Source organism: Fukomys damarensis, unplaced genomic scaffold (genome assembly GCF_012274545.1).
Source record: "Fukomys damarensis isolate Sample0158 unplaced genomic scaffold, DMR_v1.0_HiC HiC_scaffold_4, whole genome shotgun sequence".
NCBI lineage: Eukaryota > Metazoa > Chordata > Mammalia > Rodentia > Bathyergidae > Fukomys > Fukomys damarensis.
The window spans coordinates 44,227,413-44,250,590 of record NW_022900916.1 but is presented as its reverse complement, the minus strand read 5'-3'; the positions used below and the strand labels follow the sequence as shown (position 1 = coordinate 44,250,590).

Here is a 23,178-nt window from a genome sequence, read left to right as displayed (position 1 = left end):
GGTCAACAAGTAACGGACATATCCCATTAGTAGATGAATAGATAAAGACATATATACATGTATGCCTTGGTTCACAGACTTAATGTGTTCTACAATTTTGGAAAGATGGCCAGGTTTGTATCTATATGGGAAAGATGGCCACAGTCCTCTTTGTCACCCAATGAAGAGTTTGCAAACAAAAAACAAAATTGTGACAAACCATATTGTTTGCAAATAAAAGTGTCATGAAGTGAGGCACCACTGTGTGTGTGTGTGTGTGTGTGTGTGTGTGCACGTGTATTATGGAGTGCAATACTTTTCAGTTTTAAAAGAGAATAAAATCCTGTCATTTGTGATTACTTGGATGAACCCAGAGAACATTATATTAACTAACATAAGCCAAGCACAAAAAGACAAATAATGTATTATCTTACTTTACTTGAGAACAAGGAAGTCAAACTCAGAAACAGTACAATGGGGGTTATCAGGGCTTGAAAGTGAAGAAAGCTGTGTGATGCTGGTCAAAGGATACATAATTCCGTTTAGCCAGAAAGTTTCTATTACACAAGAGATCGACTGTGTAACATGGTGACTATAGTTAACAACAATGTACTATACACTTAAACATTACTAAGAATAAAGTATTCTCAACAAAAAAATGTGAGATAATATTCAGGTTAATGTTTGATTTCCACAATGTATAATATATATGGTTCAAAACATGTTTATGTTATCCACTGGAAATCTATATAACTTTTAGCAATTAAAAATGATTTCTTTTTAAGAAGTAAAACCAGTGATGTCCTTTAATGCATTCTGTCCCTTTGTAAATGCATGGCTGGCATAACCAAGGCAGCATACAATCATGTGTCTTCCAAATGTCTGTCAGCTGTGGGTTTGGGGCCAGACTGCTCACGGTGCAGGTGTGAACAAAAATTTCTGCTGAGTGTGGCCACTTCACATGGGAACCCTCATGTAATCCCAGCATCCAGCTAAAAAGCATGAAGATTGAAATACGTGAAGTAAAAAAATACCCCAAAAATAATGTATTACCTCAGATTCTCAAGAGAAACAAAAATAATAGGAAGAACAGAAACAACAACACGATGATGATTGGATATAGATGGATGGCCAGATAGATAGATACATAGATGCATAGAAAGACAGATGGACGGATGGGACAGATAGTGTTTTCTAAATACAGACTAATAGATTTCTGGGGATTAGCAAGTCTGAAGGACAGATTTCATATGTGGCATCCTGGAAATTCAGTTAAGAGTTGATATTTCAATGCAGAGTTCAAATTCATCAAGGCAGCAGGCTGAATATTTAAGCAAGTTTCTGCATTACAATCTATATAAGAATTCCTTCTTTTTCAGGAAATCTGTCTTTGTTCTTAAGGCCTCAACTAATTGGTTGGCCTCACCTACCATAGGGAGAGTAATCTGCTTTACTCTAAGTCTTCTAATTTAAATGTTAATTACATCTACAAAAATAGCTTCACGGCAACACCTGTTGTGACTAATGTTCCACCAACCAGCAGAAAACTATAGCCTAGCCAGGAGGGTATAAAACTGACCATCACGAATGGCAGTATACTTTTCTTTTTGCTTCATTATATACTTTCAACTTCAAACTGAATCTTGAACTTATGTTTAAGAACGCTGTGTGTATGCTACTGTTACTAGCTGTCTGAACTTTTCCAGGGCTCCCAGAAAGGAAGGCCCAGCGGGCGAGTGGTCACACAGTATCACTACACTCAGTGGCCAGACATGGGAGTCCCTGAATATTCCCTGCCAGTGCTGACCTTCGTGAGAAAGGCGGCCCATGCCAAGCGCCATGCAGTGGGGCCTGTCGTAGTCCACTGCAGGTAAGTCTCAGAGATGTGCTTCCAAACCCACAGAATTGCTTATGAAAGGAAATCAGTGGAACAAATTTTTTCCAAAATGGGAATGAATTAGTGAAATGAGGAAGATGAAATTACATGTCCATTTTTTTAAGTATTGACCACTAGGACATGAGCGTGCTCAACACAATCTGATTGCTGAATATTTCAGAGCACCAAATATTTATATTTATTATTCTGTTTGTTGGAATGATGTGTTTAGTTACTTTTTGCTCGTTACTATGACAAAATACCTGGCACTCGAAGTTAAAGGAGAAAAGGTTTATTTGGCTCACAGTTTGTAGAGGTTTCAGTCCATAATCAGCTGGCTCCAAAGCAGAGTGGCCGAGGGGTAAGAGTTCATGGCAGTGGAAGGCAACAGAAGCAAAAAGAGAATTTAACAGTCTTTCTGCCTGGTTTATTCCATCCAGACTACTAGGATTAGGATAGTGGCAAAACCAATCACTCACATGTAGTGGTTTAGTAATCACATGCCCTTAATCCCTGCATCATACATTCCAGATTCAGCCACCTCTGAAAAGAAAGCCCAACCTCATCTGCATGAGGACTGGGGGATATCTAAACACAAGTCATGGCAAATGGTCTTCAAAGAAGAACTGCTGCCACTACTGTTTAGACTCTTTAGTGAAAATGAAAGGGAAGCAATACTCCCAAATTCATCCCTGGAAGCAAGCATCACCTTGAACCCAAAAGCAGAGAAAGACCCAACCAAAAAAGAGAACTACAGGCCAATCTCACTAATGAACATGGATGCAAAAATCCTTAAGATACTGGCAAATAGAATGCAGAAGATCATCAAGAAAATCATACACCATGACCAAGTGGGATTTATCCCAGGGACACAGGGATGGTTCAACATATGCAAATCAATTAATGTAATACACTATATTAACAGCCAAGGACAAAAACTGTATGATCATCTCAGTAGACACAGAAAAAGCTGTTAACAAAATCCAACATGCAAACATGATAAAAATCCTACAAATTGGCATAGAGTCTCTACCTCAATCTGATAAAAGCCATTTATGAAAAACCAACGGCCAACATCATGCTAAATGGTCAAAAACTGAAATCCTTCATGCTAAAATCAGGAACAAGACAAGGATGTCCACTATCATCACTCCTATTCAATATAGTTGTGGAAACATTAGCCACAGCAATTAGACAAGAGAAAGAAATAAAAGGAATAAAGATGGGAAAGGAAGAAGTTAAATTATCATTGTTTGCACATGAAATGGTAGTCTATATAGAAGACCCCAAAAATTCCACCAAAAGTCTTCTAGACTTAATAACCAAATTTAGTAGAGTAGCTGGATACAAGGTCAACATACAAAAATCAATAGCTTTCCTGTACACAGAAATAAACTCACTGAGAGAGAAACTGGAGAAACAACTCCTTCCACAATGGCATCCAAAAAATAGAAATGCCTATGAATCAACCTAATGAAAGAAATCAAAGACCTGTACTCTGAAAACTACAGCATTCTGAAAAAGGAGATTGAAGAGGATATCAAAAAGTGGAACAACATCCCTTGCTCCTGGGTAGGAAGAACCAATATAATGAAAATGGCCATACTTCCATAAATGCTATATGGATTCAATGTAATCCCAATTGAAATCCCAGCAGCATACATTATAGACCTTGATAAAACAATCCAAAAGTTCATTTCAAAGAAGAAGAGACCTAGAATAGCAAAAGCAATTCTAGGCAATAAAGACATGGAAGGGGGTATCACTATTCCCAAATTGAAACTATACTACAAAGCCACTGTGCTAAAAATAGCATGGTACTGGTAAACAGATCCAAGATCAATGGAACAGATTAGAAGATTCAGAAACAACTCCAGACATACTCGGCCACCTCATCTTTGACAAAGGAGCCAAACACCCTCACTGGAGGAAAGATAGCCTCTTTAATAAATGGTGCTGGAAAAAATTGGGTTTCAACTTGACAAAGATTAAAACTAGACCTATATCTCTCACCATGCACTAAACCAAAATCAAAATGTATCAAATATCTAAATATTAAAACTGAAACTCTATACTAGCTAGAAGAGGGGTTAGGCAGAACTCTTGAAGGCATAGGTGTAGAAAAAGATTTCATGAACAAGAAAACCTCAGTTGCCTGTGAACTAGCACAAAAAATCAACAAGTGGGATCTCATCTTATTAAAAAGCTTCTGCACGGTAAGAGAAACCACCAACAGAATGAAGAGACAACCCGCAGTGTGGGAAAACAATCACCAGCTATTCCCCAGACAAAGGTCTACTATCTAGAATATATAAAGAACTTAAAAAAAATCAGACCTCCCAAATTTAAAGATCCATTCCAAAAGTGTGCATCTGAAATGAACAGACATGTCTCAGACAAAGAAGTAAAAACAGGAATAAACATATGAAAAAATGTTCAACATCACAGGTCATTCAAGAGATACAAATGAAAACAATGCTGAGATTTCACCTTATTCCAGAAAGGATGGCTGCTATCAAGAAATCAACAAATTGCCCATCAACTGGAGACTGGATAAGGATTTTTAAAAATAAAATGGAGTACTACTCAGACATAAAGAATGAGAAACTAGAAACATGTATAACTAAATGGGTGCATATTGAGGCCATACTCTTAAGTGAAATAAGTAGGACACGTGTAGATACTGAATAGTTAGAAACTGAGAGTATAAATAAGGATTAAAATGTATAATAGATAATGTGCAATAGGAAGAAAAGCTCCAAAGAGGAAGAGGAAGTGGGAGGAATAGAAAGGAAAGAAGGGAAAGGAATAAAAATGAGAAAAGAAAAAAATGGAAACAAAGTTTTTTGTAAATAGGGAGCGGTTGAAGGGAAGAGGGGAGGTGAATGGGAAAAAAATAAGAACCAAGATATATCATGTAAAGGTATAAAATCCCAATAATGAATGCCATCCTGTATACGTAAAATGTACCCATAAATTTAATGGGGAAAAAATGGTCTTCAACTTTTTAGCTGTCTGAATCAGGTAGAACAGTATCTTTGTTGTTAAATATCTATTACAGCATATAACACCATGGGATAACAATGTTTGAGATGGAGCTGCTAGTCTTAAGAGTTAGCCTGTTGTACAGTTATTACGCTGAATTTGCATTAGAGAAACTGAAGCACACACTGTGAGGAGTTTGGGAAATAACCCAAATTTGTCTGAGAAGCGTTAGCTTCTTAAGCATTAGCTTAAGACCAAGATCCTTTTCTCATTTTCCTTGAGTCTTTTCTAATATATCACATTGAACATATTATCAATTCATTGTTTCTCAAGAATGTTAATTTCCAAGATTGTGACAAATAGCAGTAGCAATATCACTAAGGTAGGAAAGTCTATGGTGAACATTTAGTCTAATACTTTTTCAGTTAAAATAATAACATTTAATATCAATGAGTGATGGCCATGGACCAAGCTTTATGACCACAAAAATCAAATTTATTTCTTCATGCAGTATTTTTGTCAAAGCAATGTCTGTGTTTTTACAGAAACAAGTGTTTTCTTTTGACATACGGCTTATCTGACACATTCTAATTACCTACCTTGGAGTTATTCTCAGATAAAATTTGAGAGGCTCCACTTGAGTTTCTAATCTGTTAGCCTGATGATAAATTGAAGGAAACCAGAAGATGCAAGAAAATAGCTCTGAAGGTCAGGGATTGTTTCTTAGCAAATGGAGAAGGACCAGGCTATTGTGCAGAGGAGGTGCTAATTTTCCACTCTCGCACTTCCTACTTCTCAGAACATTTGAAAAGAATCTGTCTATGAATTCTGTCCCTGTGATAGAGGCTTTGAAGAAGTTGATAGATAATGGCCCTTTAGAAATGACTGAAGTTATGCTTTATTCCTCACGATGTCACTGAAATGATATTTCCAGCTGAAAGCTCTAACAAATTCTTTTTCCTTTTAAATGTGGAAACCTTTACAAACACGTCCACCACCTGGCAATACAGACCCAAGGACCTTTTCTTTTCAGAATTTGCTGAAGCTAACGCTTCTCAGATTAAAAGTCTATTTGCTATGCTCTGATACCTAATATTTTCATTGCATAATATGGAATGAGTGATAAATATAACTGTTGAAAAAATTGTTTAAAATCATCCCCAAGAATTGGTTATTTAGCAGCTTGACCCCTGGCAAAAAAAAAAAAAAAAAAAAAAAAAAAAAAAAATCAATGGAAATTTTTAATCTTGGTTAAAATATACTAAACTATTCATAATTTTTATTGTTAAATTTATTATGTGGTTCATTTGCTTAGGCAAGGAAATTATTCTAATCAACTTCACAGCCAGTGATGGCCTATTTTCAGATTTATCTTATGCTTGACATTGAACTGTTTCTTTCTCTGTTCAGTGCTGGTGTTGGAAGAACAGGAACATATATCGTGCTAGACAGTATGTTGCAACAAATTCAGCACGAAGGAACGGTCAACGTATTTGGCTTCTTAAAACACATTCGCTCACAAAGAAATTATTTGGTGCAAACTGAGGTATAGTCTTAAAAAGATATCTTTATTCATCTATGGAGATGTCGCTTAAATTAGGTGTCTTAGCCTCCTTACCCTGATATAATGCACTACTGTACAACAAACATGCTGCCTTAAAACAGTGGGACTTGAGGGTCTCATAGTACTAGATTATAGAAGTCTGAAAATTAGGTGTTAGTAGGGCTCTGCTCCTTTAGGAGCTTGTAAGGAAGGTTCCTTTCTGCCTCTTTAGGTTCCGGTGGCCCTAGGCATTCCTTAGCATGTGGCAGTATGACTTGTATCCCTGTCTTCACATGGTATCTCCCCTAATGTCCAGGTTTCCTTCTTCCTAGAAGGATATCAGCCGCCACCGTAGGTCAGTTGACCTCCTCTTAACTAATTACATCTGTAATGATCCTGTTTGCAAACAACATCGCATTCCAAGATACTGAAGAGTTAGGGCTTCACCATATCTTTTTGAGGGAACTCAGCCCATGGCACCATATCCAGGTAGCTGCAGATATGCATGGATGGGCCAACTAAATTTTGTCTGTTCTGTAACCAATTGGGGAATATCTTTAAAATGATAGTAGTACTGAAGAGGATCCAGAAAAAGAGTCAGTGGAACCAACCCTGATAGCAAAAACCTCATTGCTTAAAACACATAGCCAACAAATATTCATTTTTTAAAAGAAAAAGCATGAATTACACTCATAGCTACATAATTTGATCTTAAGTAACACAGGATAGATTCTGAGCATCTATTTTATTTTCACTATTTCTAAATAAAATTAATTTGAATTGAAATCTGTGGATACCAGGTTGAAAACAATCAGAAGCATGTATTTGATTGGGCTTCAAGAAAGAAATCAAGCATCCATAAAAAAAAAAAATGCCTTTCTGGTGAGAGTTCCCACACATGAAATGCAAAAGGACTATTAAAAACTGTAGAGAAAATTAAAATAAATTATCTATGATAGCTACAAAGAAAATTAGAGTTACAAGAAGGAGGTCTACCAGAAGTACAAAACTCAGGTAAATACTACGGGAAATACAAAAGTGACAGGTTTTAAGGAGAGGCAAAGAAGGTATTGCTTTGCCTCCCACTCACATATGTGTGTGTACAATAAATTGAGATGTGATATGAAAGAGCCTGTTTCTCTGCCACCTCCTGCCTTTGTCTGACTTCTGAACAGGCCTGGTCAGTAATCTGATGTAGATTCTCTCTTCCACCATTTTGTTAAACTCTCTTTGTCTGTCAGTGGGAGGTAATACTTTGGCACCTATGTAACAAAATTTGAAGTACTTTATCATTATTTTTCCAGGAGCAGTATGTCTTTATCCATGATACCCTGGTTGAGGCCATACTCAGTAAAGAAACAGAGGTACCAGACAGTCATATTCATGCCTATGTTAATGCACTCCTTATTCCAGGACCAACAGGCAAAACAAAACTAGAGAAACAATTCCAGGTGAGTTTTCTTGGATGTCTCTTGAATATGACCACAGAATTTAATGTCCTTGCATCTTTTCACTTGACTTGACAAGGCTATGTGGATAGTTTGAGAACATTTTTGGTACACTGGCTTTGTATTTGAACCATCCTTACTCTTTACAAGAGGTTACAGTGCCCCGCAATAAGTTTCAAGGAGAAACTTAATTCTGAGGAGCAAGAGGAAAAGTTCTCAGAAACCTTAGAGTAACTTTTATTAATACAAACTTGGGTCAGGAAAGGAGGACACAGAGCATAACAGAATGAACAGACAGAACTCAATACAAACCACATAAGTGTTCTTTTTGCTTTGAAAACTAACAGACCACTTAAGCAGGAGTACTGTGGCTCAGGCTGTTCCCACCACTCTTCAGAAAAGTCTGTGTTTCACTTGAAATCCTTGGACTACAGTAGGCCACCCCAGAACAATAGCTTCTTCCACCCCAGTCTCTCCCACTCACCTCTCTCAAGGCAGCAAACACAAGAAGGAAGCGGATTTTGTTTGGTACCATACCTCCCAATGCACTAGCTTTCTGGCGTTCAAAAATTAGTAAGCAAAGAATTCAGACAGTACTTGTTAGCTGACCTGTGCTTAGGATCAGAGGATTTACAAAATCATATCCTTCTGTAGGCGCAGAGGCTATTGTTTTACTCCATGTGATTCCTGTGCTATCTTCTGATTTCTCAGGATTCCCAGAAAAACAGAGCCAATTACTAAAAAAAAGATGTAGGAAGAAATTTGAAGACCCTGGACAAGCCCAGGAGAGTTAACAACATTGAGATTCCATTTTTTTCCCTCATTTTTTTCCCCAGCCTACCACAGAGAAGTTGTTAGCCACTATGAATTCTCCACAGTGTAACGCCCTTTCTCTCATCCCTGCTTTTTCTGCTATTAGAAGTGTAAAAGAAAGATGGGGTAAATGCTAAACTTAGAAATTGTCAGGAATACAAATGTTGCCCTCAGTCAGGCCTATCTAAGTCATGAAGAAATGCTGTAGGAAAAGAAAAGCATGCCACGCCAGTTCAAGAAAGGGATAACAAAGAACTGTGAAACCTTAAAATTAGGTCATTAGGGTCACTTTTCATCTCTGCAAAATGACCCAATTTTAATATTTTAACACCTATTTTCAACATAATTCTCATTTAAATATGATTTGCCTCCTACACAATTGCATAAAAGAGTTGATTGGATTACGCTCAATAATCTAGGATTGCAATGTAAACATTGATCAGTATCCAATTTAAAAGACAAATATTTGATCCTCCTATTTACTACACAAATGGGGAAACATAGAAATGTATGCTTATTGGCCTATAAACAATAGGCATTCAAGTTTCCTTGAATCAAATCGCAGGTCTATTTATTTGACAAATATTTATCAGGCAACTGTAAGATGCTGGGCTTCTGTGGTTGATACTAGAATATAAACAGGATTTTAAAAGAGAACACACCCAGCTCCTACTCTTATGGCACTCACAATCTAATGGGAAATATAGGTAAGGAAAAAAGCCACAAAGCAGTTGGAAAACAACATTCTAAAAGTAAGACAGGATTCTGTAGGAGTACAGAGAAGGGTGCAATTTAAGAAAGAGTTGTGTGGGATACACTTAGAAGGTTAGCATGGAGCTTGATAATTAATTTGGATCACTGCAGTGCGGAGGGAAAAGGAAAAAGCATGACTGCCCAGATCCTGGCTTGGGTAACTGGGAAGTGGTGATATCATTCACAATGACTGAGAATTAGGAAAAGGAGATGCAGGCTTGGGGGTTGTGATGGAGCAGAAAATGTTAAGATTACTTCTAAACCAACCTAATTGTGATGTACTTTTTGTCCAGGTAATTTTAGTTGGCTTTTTGTTACTATCATGAAATATCTGAGGCAGACTCCCTAATAAAGAAAGGAAGTTTATTGTGGCTTATATTTCTAGAGGTACCAGGTGTGGGGTATCTCAGGTAAAATACTAAAAGATGGAAATGTTGCTAAGGTATTGATTCTCCTTATATTGATTATAACAGTCAATGTTATATCCATCAAGTTTCCAGCAGGAATTACCATGGAAAATGAAGAACAGATTTTAACTTAACATGGAACCAAAAACATTCCATCTATATTGCAAAAAGAGAATAAGAAAAAGGGTTCTGTTGGACTGTATATGAAAGATTGTTCTGTGATTTAATATTGAAAAACTGACAAATCAAACAGAGGAAACCATATGTGAGAAAATCTGTTCTGTGATAGAGATAACATTATAAATCAGTGAAGGAAGTTCAGAGTACCCAGTTGATGACACCAGGAAAATTCCTATATGGGGGAAAAAGATAAATTAGATCTCTACCACACTTCAAACACTGAAATACATTGTAGATGGACTAAATACATAAAGGTAAAAGCAATGCTTCCTAATTTATTATTATTAGAAAGTATCTTTTGATGACTTTAAGTTACAGAAGGACTTCTTCAATAAAAACATATTTTGTGGAACTTTTAAAGAAAAATTTCAAAATGGATGTAAATATCTGATTAAAGAGAACAAAGATATAATTTTAACATACTAAATATTTACATTAAAGACATAAAACTCCTACAAATTAATAAAGAACAATGAAGTCAAAATGCTATAGCCAGTTATCAAAGAAGAAATATAAATGACTAATGAGCACAAAAATTTACAGTCTCACAGTAATGAAGGGACAACAAATCAAAATCATTGTGTGCCATTTTTCACTTAGACTATCAAAAGTAAAATATTGTTGACTTCTAACACTATATAGAAACTCTCACAAGTGCATGAAGAAACAGGAAAGATGAATTAGTACTGTAAAGCTGGAAAGAGCAAAACATTGATAATAACCCAGTCACTTGATGTAGAACAGATAAGGAAAATGTAAATCATTCATGTAGTGAATACTAAGTAAAGAAGGAATTAATAAAATTGTAACTATATACATATATGCTTGGGCACATATCCACACATACTATCATTTTCACCCTAAGTATAGTGGGAGATTTCAGTAGAGAGGAGAGGCGGGCACAGTCCACAGAGGAGAGCAAGGAAAGTCTTCTCATTGGTGAAAGTTTTCTCATTCTTTCAACTCTCGTGGTAATGACCACAGGTGTCTCAGAGTGTTGATTAAAACAAAGTTAATTCACAGAATCTTTGGAAAACAAGTCAAATATGTTTGCATGAATTACCTTATCTTAGGTGTGGGTGTACCTGCATGTTGCAATATTTCAGTGACTTAAATTAAATAACGTATTTTTTCTTGTCTCCCTTGCTTAGCTTCTGAGTCAATCTAACATACAGCAGAGTGACTATTCTACAGCCTTAAAGCAATGCAACAGGGAAAAGAATAGAACTTCTTCCATCATTCCTGGTAAGTTATACGGAACCTTAAAAAAGCAACTTTTTATGATAAAGGCCTTATATGTAATTTCGTATTATTTCTATACCTTGGGACAAATGGTATATGCAATTATTATATTTTATGTCTATTGCTCTAATTAGGCCTAATATGAAACTATTAGAAAAACTCATAAGTGCTTAAAGTCTTATCTGATAATACAAAATGTATTTTAACGATTAGCTTAAAAATCAAAGACACTCAGTTTGGGAAATGCGACTGTACCTTGTATTTGGGTGCTGAGGAAGCATGGTCCCGTGCTATGAGAGTGGCTGTTTACAATGAATGCTCTGTGTTCCAGTGGAAAGATCAAGGGTTGGCATTTCCTCCCTGACTGGAGAGGGCACTGACTACATCAATGCCTCCTATATCATGGTAAGTCAGAGCCATCACTGGGGAGACTGCCTGCTAGCTTGTGATACAGGAAACAAAACCAGAGTAGGCAGCCAGCAGCAGCACCATGAAAGGCATGGGCTGTACTACCAAGAAACATAAGCCCAGTGTTGGCTGTAGGCCCACACCCCACAGCAGCAAGCAGAATGGCAGAATTCCTCAATGTTTCTCTGTGCTGAGACTGAAGAAACTTCAAACAAAACAACAAAGGAGGAGCCCATCCATACTCACCAGTAGGTCTGAAAAAGACAATCTAAAAGGCTCCATTTCATTCACCAAGGCAGAGATCTGGCAGACTCATAATACAGCAGCCTCAGCAAATCCCAGCTTCACTGAAATTACCACTCCAGATCTGCAGCACACTTCTCACCTTACAGGGTAGCCTCACTGGGGATCAGGATCTCTAAAGGTAAAATAGTTGTTTCTGCACTTTGGCTCTCTGTAAGAGACATGAGTACTTCAGTGTCTGTTGTGTGAACTTACTGTTTCAGGACAATCAGTCACAGAGGCTGGCTTCAGATGAAAGGGTCCTTTTCCACTCCAAAACCTCTGTTCTCTTTACCCAGCAAGGAAATATATTGAGGGATATCCGTGCATGAAACAAGGAGACATATGGTAGTGGCATGAAATACACGCCTCTGTTCCAATGAGCCCATGGAAAATAGGAATGGGGTCTAAAAGACCCCGGAGTAGGAGCTAAGTGAGTCCTGATTTCAGTAAGTAACATCATAGAAATCATGATTAATTTCTGGTACCAGATTCCAGGTTTCTGCAGCAAAGTCTTGGAGAAACTTTTTCAATTCTTGTCTTGTAGAGGCAGCCAGGAGTCTAGACACCAAAGCATCCTATTGTGAATAGGTGTACAGCTTGGCATTGTGACAATGGGTCTTGTGAAAGTGAGAATTATAAACTGCTGTATATCCCCATTCTATCTAGTGTAGGAAACACTTTCCACAAGCCATTTTGGAATGTCTCCTCCTAGAGATGATAGGTAAACTTGAACACAACATTTCTTCAGAGAAACTCGGTCACAACGCTTAACTTGTTATGCCATTATTTAATCACTTCTAAAATAAAGATTACAGTTCCTATCCCACAGTACTATAGTAAAAAATAAATTCCTGAAGAGGAAAAGCACAATCTGTCCTTAGCATATGAGAAGTACTGAGCAAACATTGGTTAAAACCATCATATTATCATTTATATGAGCAATCTACATTGGAAACGCTACTTTGGTTTAAGGAAGTCATATTCAAGAGCTTTTTAAAAATTTTCTCTTTGGTTTCATAGGGTTATTACCAGAGCAATGAGTTTATCATCACCCAACACCCCCTGCTCCATACCATCAAGGATTTCTGGAGAATGATATGGGATCACAATGCCCAACTGGTAGTTATGATTCCTGATGGTCAAAACATGGTAGGTTCCTTAGATCATTTTTATCTCTAACTTCACAGGAAAAATATCAGGGCACAAGAGCCAGATGTTCAGCATAGAAGGGAGCAAAAGCACTTTGTTTACAACTAAGAAATGAAGGTCCCTGGAGTCAGACCTTGTCTACCTTTGGGCTTGGTGTGGTTACATAGTCTCCTTGGTCTGTAACTGACCAAAGACTTAAATAGCCCTGCTTAAGGAAATGAATGATGTCAGTCTATGTGAGTCTATCTACACATTTTTTAAAAATGAATTAAGTTATTTGAATATTCTCTTAGTTTAAAGATGCCCTAGAAAATTTTTTAAATCATTGAGTTGAATAAAATGAGCCAGTATAGGACGGATGTTTTTTTGGTGTCAGAAAAATCCAACACATTCATTCTTCTTTTTATATGTCTTTGAAACCCCTTAAAGTAAAATTGATATTTTACTTAGACTTTGCATATATATTAACTCTGATATTCAGTTCTTTTCTATAAAGTTATATTAGCAATTCTAAATGAGGCTACAAATTACTAGCTCTCAGAATTAGTTGAATCTTTCTTAACCACTTGTTAGTTGTGGAAGCAACAATGTCACGATTGCTATTGATAACTTAAGAGGAGAAAATAAAAAAGTAATTGTTTGGATTCTTACGTGTAACATTTTATTTTGCATATTAATCTAGTTTAAGATATCAAGAAGATTTTAATAGTAAATTTTGATATTTAAAGAAAAATTTGAGTTGAAATTTTTGTGCCAACCACTTGACTTTATTTCACAATATGATATATGAGATATTTTATTAAAATCTACATTGTTTTTTGGATTTTAATTCTCAGGCAGAAGATGAATTTGTTTACTGGCCAAATAAAGATGAGCCTATAAATTGTGAGAGCTTTAAAGTCACTCTGATGGCTGAGGAACAAAAATGTCTATCTAATGAGGAAAAACTTATAATTCAAGACTTTATCTTAGAAGCTACACAGGTATGGACATAATGACAAACTTTTTATCTTAAGCACATGTTAAACACATGCTGATTTAAGGATCTTTCTTAGAAGTTTTATGATTTAAAAATGATTATGAATTGAGTTACCCAAATAATCAATATTCCCTTCCACATTTCATTCTCAAAATCTTACAGAATCATTAAACAGTTAATCATCGCTAAGCCACAAAATTCTTGACTTCTACCCACACAAGAAATCAAATTTTTCTTAACTCACTTTGGTATGTATTTTTATGCTTTGTTAACATTCAAATGATACACCAACATATAAGGTTTATTTTTAGAATTAAAAAGAAACTACATTTTGTTGTCCTATTGAGTAAAACTACACATGGTAAATGTTGCTGCGTTCATCTCTTCCTTCTGTGATGAAGGATGGGCTGTAAATCACTTATGAAGGAGTGCAGCACACTCGTGCATACCATGGCTCTTATTACCTGACTATTTTAAATTCATCATTTGCTCTTTCTTCTCATAGGATGATTATGTACTTGAAGTGAGGCATTTTCAGTGTCCCAAGTGGCCAAATCCGGATAGTCCCATTAGTAAAACTTTTGAACTTATAAGTATCATCAAAGAGGAGGCTGCCAACAGGGATGGGCCAATGATTGTTCATGATGAGTAAGTTTCGCGCTTTACATCATTGATATGCCTAAGAGTCCTCTGGGTGTGTGTATATTTCTGCTGTTTTCAGGCCCCCAAGTGCTTTGGGCCAAGTGTGATGATTTAGTTAGGGTTGACTGTCAAAGTAAGTAACATCAAATATTTTTTCACATCAATTGAAGCTCCTGTTGCAAGCAGAAGAAAGATGCACAGTCAAAAGAATCTGCTCTGGCATGGAATGCAGAGAGAATTTTGTCCAAGGAGCCAATGTTTCAGCACCAGGCTTTTTATAGGAACTAACCTGAGAGATAATGTCTCAGCCATTGACTTTTTGAGAAAGGAGTAAAATCGATATGTATTTCATTTACCTGAAAGAAGACTGTTTATTCATTAGATTTTTTGTGTTTCTGTTATAAAGAAAAATGCTAGAATCATTTTTTATGTACATTTAATTTCATTACTAACAGCATGAACAAACACTTAGCAATGTTTCCAGTTAAAGCAGAGTTCTAGCCACAAGAAGAGTAGGGAAAGAGAAATCATTAAAATTTTCAGGGCCTTTACTGAACATTTTTCAATGATATATGCTCTGTGAATTTCAAATATGAGTGCTTGACACATATGAATGAAGTCTTTGTCCCTTTGTTGCAAGGCATGGAGGAGTGACAGCAGGAACTTTCTGTGCTCTGACAACGCTTATGCATCAACTAGAAAAAGAAAATTCCGTGGATGTTTACCAGGTGGCTAAGATGATTAATTTAATGAGGCCAGGAGTCTTTGCTGACATTGTAAGTAATGAAGCAATGATCCAAACTTTGTACTGTTACACTACTCAGTTCCTAAAAGTTCCAGTAATCTTTTTATCCCATGCAGGAAAGATTACCATGGTTGATAGATAATATTAAGTTTTCAAGTTGAATTACAAGCCCGCATCTCCTAGAAAGTTGATAAAGAAAAACAATTTAAGTTTACTCCATGTCTTTTTTATGACTTACTGTAATTTTTGAAAACATTCTTAATAGAAGTACCAACAAACTGACTTACCTGGCAAAATAAATGCTTATTTTCCTACAATTAAAATTCTGTCTACCCTCAGAGAACAGTCAGAAGACAGACCTCAAAGACTTAACTGTTTGCGTTTTTTCAAAACAAATTCTGTTTCTGAAGTTAACAAATGGCTAGTTCCTGAGCAGTTGCTAAGAGATAGAGGCATATGGAGTCAAGGGAGAAACATGGCACATTTGGCCAGTCTCCACTTTTAAAATAATTTGGAGGTTCATTATTGTAGAAACAGGAACTGGAAAGGTAGTGGAGAACTGGTACAAATATCCCAAAGAGAGAAACTTAGATGGATGTAGAAATCATTGGCTTGCCTTCAGTTTCTTGTCTGTCTATAAATAAAGGCCTTGTAAAGAGAACACAACAGGGTACACACAACTTTCCTCAAAGCAAAGCTCAAGATCAGTCAGGCTGATGAGAGTGTGAAGAATCTTTGGTAAACAGTAGATCTTGTGAAAGAACTGTGCTCTGCCTGGGTCACTGCAGTGACAATACAGTCATTGTTGAGACCTCTCCATAAACAGACAGAACCAGTGGATTTCATAGTGACTACAGAAAAGAGAATAAGAAATTTATGTTTGAGCAGGTTGTAGATACTTAGTGACAAAGTTGACAGAACTCTATCACATCACCTTCTGTTTCTAGAAACAAATGAGTAAGAACATAATACTTATAGTTGGCATACGCATGTGGGATGATTTTCTAGGTAAATGAATGTTTGCTGATTAAAAAGCTAATTTAATGAGAAGGTGACATTAATATAGATTATATATCTCTGCTGGATACAACAAAGCCCTTAGCTCAATGCCTTCTTTGTATAGTGCTAAAGAATTTGTAAAAATGCTCCTTGGTTTTTCAAGTTTGTGTCTTCACTGAGCTGCCTGCTGATAACCTCATTCTCTGTTTTCCAGGAGCAGTATCAGTTTCTCTACAAAGTGGTCCTCAGCCTTGTCAGTACGAGGCAGGAAGAGAATCCATCCACCTCTCTGGACAGTAATGGTGCAGCTTTGCCTGACGGAAATATAGCTGAGAGCTTAGAGTCTTTAGTGTAACACAGATAAGGGTAGGGGACCACGCATCTGTGCATTGTTTTCCTTTCTAAAATTAGGAAAATCAGTCCAGTTCTTTTATCTGTCTACTCTCCATCATCCGACAGTAACTTTCATGATGTAGGAATGTGCTGCCAAATTTACATCATTAACAACGTGTGCCTTTTTGAAAGATTTCCTGTAATTCACTTATGTTTAAACTAAAACGATTGAACTTTACAGCATTTCTAAAAATGGAATGGTGGTATTTTTTCCATATTGATTTTAACAGAAGTTTCCAATTTATAGACATTAGGAATTTCCAACTAAAAAACAATGTTGTTTCGAGTGTCAAATTTTTAGCTGAATTTGTAGCAATCATCAGGTTTGCTAGAAGTATAACTTTTAATATAGTAGACTGTAAATAAACCTTTTTGTTCGCTGTGATATTCAACATTTTACAACTGCAGTGTTCACCTAAAGTAGGAATAATCTGATACTTATTGTAAATACTGCTCTAGTGTCTCCATGGACCAAATTTATATTTATAATTGTAGATTTTTATATTTTACTACTGAGTCGGTTTTCTAGTTCTGTGTAATTGTTTAGTTTAATGATAGAGTTCATTATCTCATCTTACACTACAAGTCTTCTGACATAGTATTGTGTAATCTAAGTGATTAACTCTGTGAAAGCATGAGATTTTAACTTTGGTGGAAAATAGAAATACACTTGTTTTGAAAGATGTTTTTATGAAAATAACACCTTACCAAACACTGTTTAAATGGTTTTTATTCAAGGAGTTGCAAACATAAATATAATTACTGCCATCAAATTTGTGTTTACGTGTGGAATGTTATGCTGAGGTGTGTGTGACAGAAAAACTATGGACCTTGTCCCAGGGATGATGGACCTGTGAGAAGGCCAGAGGATGGGACGGAGTGTAGAGCTGTGGTTCACGGATTGTTCCAAGTGGTGCAAAATTTTACATTTTTGAGAACAACACAGCAGTAAGTGCTGACCTGGTACAGTTTTCCTACTCTTAAATTATTTAGACCTGCCTACTTAATAAATAGAACTATTAGGTATTTCTTTTGGCTTATGGGAGTGCTACGGTAAGAATATTCATTTTTCCCCCAAATTCATACATTAAAATTTCACCCCTCAGGTGATGATATTAGGAGATGGAGTCTTAGAAAGGGTATTAGGTATCAGGAGCAAAGCTTTTATGAATGAGATTAATCTCCATATAAAGGAGGTCTGAGAGATCCGTCCCTTCCTCCACTGTACAAGATGACAGTGAGAAGACAGCCGTCACCGAATCTGCCACCACCTTGATCTTGGACTTCCCAGCTTCTACAACTGTGACAAATAAAAGTCTGTTGTTTATGCACCACTCTGTATATGATATTTTGTTGTAGCACCCTAAACAGACTAAAACAAAGAATTACGAACATGTTACAGAGAAACTAAAGGCACCATATACTAAAAAATGATGGGGATTCTTGGTTTAGAACCAAGCTTGGTGTCAGAAGAAGGCAGATTTACCAGATTCTATTATAAGCAAAGGTCAAGTGAGGCAAGAGTGGAAACCAGGTAGATAGACAAGGGGCAGGAGATCATAACTCTCAAAGTGGAGCAGTTACAAGGTCTGTTTAAGGCAAATTATTAGGATCAAAGGACTATGTGGAACTTAAGTGCAGTGACACAAGTGACACAAGATCACTAACAAAAAGTAGATTTATTTGGGGGGATGGTGGTGGTATGGAGATTGAACTCAGCACCTTGTGCTTGTGAGGCAGGCGGCAGCACCACTGAGCTAAGTCCCTCCCCATCCCTAACAAGCACATTTTGTTACTGAAAGCCACCCCTGCCTCAGCCAGTACTACTGTATAATAAGGAGGGGACTGACCCCCTCCACCACTTACCTAGCTCAGGACTCAGGGCAGAAAAGCAGAGAAGTATCATTTAACCAGTGCTCCTCAAAGCGTGGTTCCCAGACAATCAGCAAGACCTAGTGTCTAATCTATTTTCTTTTTCTATAATGAAGCCCTGAATCTGAATAGTTTAAAAAGAGGGCTGTTCAGCATATAGTTTCAAAAGACTAAAGGTCCAAGATCAGATAGCCCCATATTAGTTCAGCTCTGGTGAGAACCCCATATCACATGCTGGGTGATGTAAGGAGAGTTCATGTTAAGAAGATGAAACTACATGGTCAGTTAGAAGCAAAAAAACAGGGACAAACCGCTTGTATAACTGCTCTCACAAATTAACATGAGGCCCATGTGAACTAATGAATCCCTTACAACAGCCTCTATGGCCTAATTACCTCACACCAAACTCCAACTCTTCAAAATCCCACCACCTCTCACATTGCCATTCTGGAGACTAAGCTTCTAACCCGAGAAGCCTTGGGGGAAACACTCAAACCATAGCACCTGGGAACCTGTCAGAAGTGGAAATCCTGGATTACCATCCAAGAAACTGGGAATGGTTCCTCACAATCTCTAATCAACTTAAAAGATTGCTCTATGGAAACAAAACTTCAGAGAGCCTCTACTTTCCTCAAGCCATCTCAGGAAATTTTCCTCCTAACTAAAATACAGCTAAAATAATTAGCCATCCTATCTCTTTAGAGCTTTGCTTTAAAGCAGTTGTCATGGAGAAATATGGAGAAATATGCACCAAATAGTTGCATGCTGGAAATCCCCAAGTGTTGGTAAGTACTTCTTTACAGGGGAAAAAAAAAAAGTAAGGTAGTTCTCATTCTCCCAAGGAGACACGGGCTAATGTTATATTTTTTGATCATTCTTCTAACTTTATCTCCTAGTCCCCATGTTTTATAGTAATTTTGTGTGTTCTCCCCCTTAGCCTTTGTCCCATGAAGAAATAATGTTTACTGAGACTCAGAATTTTTGTCATTTAGGTTATTTACTAGTGACTTGCCTTAAAGAGTTTTGTCCAGGAGAAAATGATAATCCAAGGAACACATATGATAATTAAGCATGGCTAGATAAATTCTGATAAATATATCCTAAGATATATATTTTTTAAAGTTTCTGTCCAGTATGGCAATCTTTCCCCATCTCTTAACCCACCCTTAACGTTGAGACAATAATCAATTATGAGACAGATAAAAATAATGTAGCTAGGTAAGCAATTCAGGTCAGTCTCATTTATGTTCATCCATTACCAAAATTTTATTCCTTAGTTTCTTAACAGCTTTTATCCACACATTTTAATGTAATATGTTTAGTTACCTCATATTACTTTGTAATATGTTTGTGACTTCATTGTGAAGATATTTTTATTTTTTATATTGTTAAACATGCATTTTACTACACATAATTTATCAGTCTATCATTATCAAATTTGCATAATATTCTACCTTATATAGTGATTTCAGCCAGGAGCAATATTACCTCCCCACACCAAGGGACATTAAGCAATGTCTGAAGACATGTTTGATTATCACAACTGGGAAGAGAGGGTTACTGCCAAGTGCTAAGTTGAAGACAGAGGTATACTAAATATTCTGCAATGTGCAGGGCAGCCCAGAATAAAACATCAAGAGTGCCAAGGAAGAGAAACCCTTCTCTTGAAGATGGGTCATAGTTTTTGTGTTCATTTTCCTGACATTAGCTGTTTAAAGTCTTTTAATTTCTTCCTATTACTGCACTATGATACATACTTCTTTATATTAAAAGCTGCTATCATGTTTATAATTGTTCCTTAGGACCGATTAGTTCTTATGTGTCTTTTAGGGAGCAGATCACATGAACATTTCCACATCTCTTAATAGTCTTTCACTTCCCAAAAGAATTTCATAATAAATAATCCTCCTGGTAGGGTATTAAGGTCCTATAGTTTGTTCTTCTGATGGGTTCAGAACACTGCTAAAGCATTGTCTCCTCAGAGCAGCATTCTTTGCCTAGCCTGACTAAAGTAACATCCCTTCTCCCAAGGAGAGAATTCAAAAGTATTTAGCACTGACTTTCAAAAGGGACTATCCTCTCAGTGGCACTGCGCCTGCCTGGCAAGTGCAAGGTCCTGAGTTTCATTCTCCAGTGCTGCAAAATAAAATTAAAAAGAAAAAAGAAAAAGAGGAACTGGGCTGGGGATTTAGCTCAGTGGTTCTGCCGCCTGCCTTGTAAACTCAAGGTCCCGAGTTCAATCCCCAGTACCAAAAAACAAAAACAAAAACAAAAAAAGAAGGAACTATCCTGTATGCATCAGCTAAAGGTCAACCTGACAAACCCGCATCATCTTTATCCTCCTTTATTTTCCTCTAGAGAATATTGTTTTCTGAGACTATATTTTATATTGGTTCATTTTCACTTACCTCCATTAGTATATAAGCACTATAAGAAGAGGAATTTTTCATTTTTGTTAAACTTGTGTACCCACATCTAAAATAGTACTAAAGGAACTCAATACATTTTAGGTGAATGAATAAGTGAATGAATGATTTTTACCTCTAACAAAAACATTCTCTTTAACAGTCTTTGGATTCCTAACACTCTGTAGGAAATGTTCTTCCATGTAATGAATTTAACCATTTGTAAAAAATATGTTTATTCTTAATTTTTATATTATAAAACATTTTAAATTCATTCAACTGACAAAGTCTTTATATTACATACCCTATCTCCAATTTCAAATCATGGAGAACAGTTTTGCAAAAGAGTGACTATTAAACATGAACATAATACATTATTTATCTAAAATTTAAAAAACTACAAATCTCATAGTTCAGACATGATACTTGCTGAAATCTTTAGAGCAATAGATTCTTCATATAAAATCAGTAAAATCAATGCTAACCTTAATACATACATGTTCTACTGCAATTATACAATAGAAATCTTACAGGATTTTTGTATTATTTATCTGATAGCCTCAAATTTAATAATATATTAGATTACTTCTCTAATATACATCAAAAATAAGATCTCTTTAAAACCAGAAAGAGATATAGCTCAAGCTCCAGGAGGTAAGCCGGGCCCCGATCCACCGCGGGAAGAACCATGCCTGCTCCCGACCCAACAGCCATAGCTCAAGTGCTGGGAGGTAGGCCGGGCCCCCATCCACTGCAGAAAGGAGAACCACGCCTGCTCCCAACCCAGCAGCCATCAGTCAAGCTTCGGGAAGGTAGTTGCATGGGCACCCCCACCCTGCACTCTCAGACCTCCTGACTGTGCAAGTCTTTGGACCCACTCTGCAAAGACAGAGGTGGTCATCAAGGATATTTTTCTGAGTTCCCAACTTTGAATATCTTTAAAGAAAGGGCGTGGGAAACCTGTAATAGAACATTGCAGACTTCAACCATTCAGAAGGATGGGGAACTCAATCTGGGCCTTGCAGCCCGAGGTCAGTCAGCGTCAGGGGTTCAGCAATCAGCTAACTGAGATCAGGGGTCTTGCATCCTCACTCTGTCTGAGCCATTAAATGGCAAATATACTATATTGAAAAGTTTGTTCACTGCAGACATATTCTGGACTGCTTCTTGATTTTAATTTAATTCAAATGATTTAAGGGTGATAGACTAGTGACTACCACAGGTGGTCAGTGTCCAAGTTGTGCTTGATCTTAACGTGTTGTTGATTGTATCAGTTGGGGTAAAGCATTGCTGTTGATTTGATGGGCTGTTTTCTCTGATGTTATGAAGATGAGAATGTCTGTGGATAGTTAGAGACACAGAAGCTAGGGAGCAACCATATCAGGAAGATTTGGGTGATAATCCAGAGATTAAACCAAGGAGAGTCCGACAACAAAAATTAAAATAAGAAAACACTTAAGCAAGACACAAGGACAGACTTCCAGTTCACCAATGGCAAACAGTAGGGCAAATGAGACTTCTTGATTAATTTAATTCAAATGATTTAAGGGTGATAGACTAGTGACTACCACAGGTGGTCAGTGTCCAAGTTGTGCTTGATCTTAACGTGTTGTTGATTGTATCAGTTGGGGTAAAGCATTGCTGTTGATTTGATGGGCTGTTTTCTCTGATGTTATGAAGATGAGAATGTCTGTGGATAGTTAGAGACACAGAAGCTAGGGAGCAACCATATCAGGAAGATTTGGGTGATAATCCAGAGATTAAACCAAGGAGAGTCCGACAACAAAAATTAAAATAAGAAAACACTTAAGCAAGACACAAGGACAGACTTCCAGTTCACCAATGGCAAACAGTAGGGCAAATGAGGATGAAAAGGCTGATAGTGAACCACCAGGACACCCTGAACTCAAAGCACAGGAAGTAACAAAACAGATCAATCAGGCTCTAGAAAAATTCAAAACAGAAATAATTTCCCAGATAACCATAGAGATAGTGAGCAAAATGGAAGTCGTGATTCGAGACTCTAGAGCAGAAACTGACAAAAAAATAGATGAGCTCAGGACCATGATAGAAGC

At 36.8% G+C, this 23,178-nt stretch overlaps 1 protein-coding gene across 5 annotated transcripts in view; it reads left to right on the top strand.

Annotated features, from left to right (window-relative positions):
• Ptprz1 (protein tyrosine phosphatase receptor type Z1) overlaps positions 1 to 18,157 on the top strand; it is a 173,123-nt gene extending 154,966 nt beyond the window's left edge. For all 5 annotated transcript variants that reach the window (XM_010635346.1, XM_010635345.1, XM_033758096.1 and 2 more), the window contains 9 exons: positions 6,251 to 6,386; positions 7,688 to 7,834; positions 11,136 to 11,229; positions 11,558 to 11,631; positions 12,940 to 13,068; positions 13,905 to 14,051; positions 14,553 to 14,695; positions 15,330 to 15,465; positions 16,648 to 18,157. In XM_010635346.1, coding sequence (XP_010633648.1) covers positions 6,251 to 6,386; positions 7,688 to 7,834; positions 11,136 to 11,229; positions 11,558 to 11,631; positions 12,940 to 13,068; positions 13,905 to 14,051; positions 14,553 to 14,695; positions 15,330 to 15,465; positions 16,648 to 16,788 — 1,147 coding nt within the window. In that variant the 3' untranslated portion in view covers positions 16,789 to 18,157. The remainder of the gene's footprint in view (positions 1 to 6,250; positions 6,387 to 7,687; positions 7,835 to 11,135; positions 11,230 to 11,557; positions 11,632 to 12,939; positions 13,069 to 13,904; positions 14,052 to 14,552; positions 14,696 to 15,329; positions 15,466 to 16,647) is intronic.
• The last annotated feature ends 5,021 nt before the right edge of the window (positions 18,158 to 23,178 follow it).